At 51.9% G+C, this 2,103-nt stretch overlaps 1 gene segment (V, D, J or C); it reads left to right on the plus strand.

Annotated features, from left to right (window-relative positions):
- Positions 1-878: 878 nt before the first annotated feature.
- On the plus strand, positions 879-1,859 carry LOC129510870 (immunoglobulin kappa variable 3-15-like). The segment is given in 2 exon segments: positions 879-927; positions 1,480-1,859. Coding segments are annotated over 2 exon segments (429 nt in total).
- The last annotated feature ends 244 nt before the right edge of the window (positions 1,860-2,103 follow it).

A 2,103-nucleotide genomic window follows, 5' to 3' on the forward strand; every position in this document is an offset into this window, starting at 1 on the left:
GGAGGCAGCTAGAAGGACACTGAAAAGATCTTCCCGATAATAGGAGGTTCTCCAAAACTTCATTCCCATTGTCCTCTCTGGGTCCTATCTGCAGGATCCTGGAGTTACAACCTTGCCTTGGAAGGCTGCAGAAGAGTCCGGAAGATCCAACCTGAGACTCTGGGGCTGCTCCAGTTCACAACACATAGGAGAGATGGCAAAGGCTACCGCTGTGGTCTCAGGATCAGGAGATACCATCCCTTCTCCTGAGACATGGGCTAGACACAGTGCCTCGTTGTTGGGTCAGCAATATGTACCCAAATTCTCTCTGTGGGCATCTGGCTTCTCCTATTAACTATTTTCTTCAACCCCAACTTAACTTTAATTTCAATTACCATTCTTTGTTGAGTATCTCCAGAAATATATTCTCTGTGAGGAAGTAGTTTGACTTGATTATTTTGTCTTATCTTCCTGGTCTGGGCTTCAATCAATGGTTAACTTGACATCTAGTTAGAGCAGAAAGCAGAACAAGACCCCGTCTCTATAGCAATAGATCCTTGAGTGATCACTTTTCAGGCAGGCATCTGGCTGTCCCTGGGGTGACCTCTATCCCTTCTTCTGCAGAGGACGTCCCTGGTCCTGCTTAGTCCACAGGCACCTCCGTTGCCTCCACTACCTCCTCCATCTGCAGGCAGAGTGAGCCTGCCAGTCCTGAAAGGCAGGAGAGAAGAGCTCTGTTGGGTTCTCAGACATGCAAATCAACTCCATGGAGACCTGTGGCTTATTTAACCCTGGGGCATGGGCCCCTGTTCCAGAGCAGCCCTGACCACTATCCACCTGCCCAGCCCAGCCCTCTTGCCCTTTGGTCCAGAAGCAGCAGATTCAAGGGACACTCCAAGATGAGCTTCCAAGCCCAGCTTCTGTGTCTCCTGGCGATAGGCTTTCAGGGTAAGCATGTTTCCCACTGCCGATTGTATGCTGGACCTTTAGCCTTTGACACAGAGACCATGTGCTGAAAAAGGGGTTTGGGCAATTATAGTGGGTTATGTAGTGTTGTTTTGACTTAACTCTTAGTAGGAAATCCAGGCACGGAGACCAAGGCTGACAATGAGGCAGAGGCACAAACAGCCTGGAAACTGTCCTTGGCCTCCTGAGGACCATGAAGTGCTCTGTCCATGCTCCCACCCCATGTCCACTCTGCCTTTGGAGGCTCACCTGGGACCCGTTCAGGCTATAAGGGAGAGTCACGTCCATCTGCCCCTCGAGGTGGGGCTGTGCCCTGTGGGGTCACCTTTCATAGCTTGCCCTGGGCCTAAGGACACATTGACTTGAAAGCTGTGTGAATTCTTGGACACACGCAAAGGTTGGAAGGCCCGGGGACACTTGATTTATAGTCTCTGTCATGTTTAAGCATGGCACGGTTCTTCTAAGGAACGATGTTTCCTCGATGCCTTTGACAGAAGTAATACACTTCGTTGCTCGGATGGGGTGTCCTTGCAGGCTGTGGAGGGCGGCACATCCTGACCCAGTTCCCAGAGACCCTGGCGGTGTCTCAGGACAGCTTCATCTCCATCACCTGTCAAAGCAGCATGGACATAGGCACCTCCATGGCCTGGTACCAGCAGAAGCCTGGTGAGGCTCCCAGGCTGCTCATCTTTGGGGCTTCTGCCCGGGCTGCTGGAACCCCGTCCCGGTTCCAGGGAAGTGGCTCTGGCTCTGATTTCTCCCTCACCATCCATGGAGTGGAGGCTGAAGACATGGGGGTGTATTACTGCCAGCAGCACTTCAGCTGGCCTCCCTCAGTGACGGGTCCCCAGACAAAAATATCCTGTCTGGGCTGTGGGTGCCAGTTGTTGAACAAAGACATCTGCTTCCTGTAGGAGGCTGCAGCATGAGAGAAGTTATATACCCAGTGTTTATTTAGACTTTATGCTTTCAGAGTCTGTGTCTGCTGACCTTGTGAAGCAAGGACAGGTTGGAGAGTTATTATCTCACATTTAAACCAGTTTTACAGGGGCACCTGGTGGCTCAGTGTTTGAGTGTCTGCCTTTGGCTCAGGTGGTGATCCCGGGGTCCTGGGATCAAATCCGCACCAGGCTGCCCACAAGGAGCCTGCTTCTCCCT

The sequence above is a fragment of the Nyctereutes procyonoides genome, unplaced genomic scaffold (genome assembly GCF_905146905.1).
Source record: "Nyctereutes procyonoides isolate TBG_1078 unplaced genomic scaffold, NYPRO_anot_genome, whole genome shotgun sequence".
Lineage (NCBI taxonomy): Eukaryota > Metazoa > Chordata > Mammalia > Carnivora > Canidae > Nyctereutes > Nyctereutes procyonoides.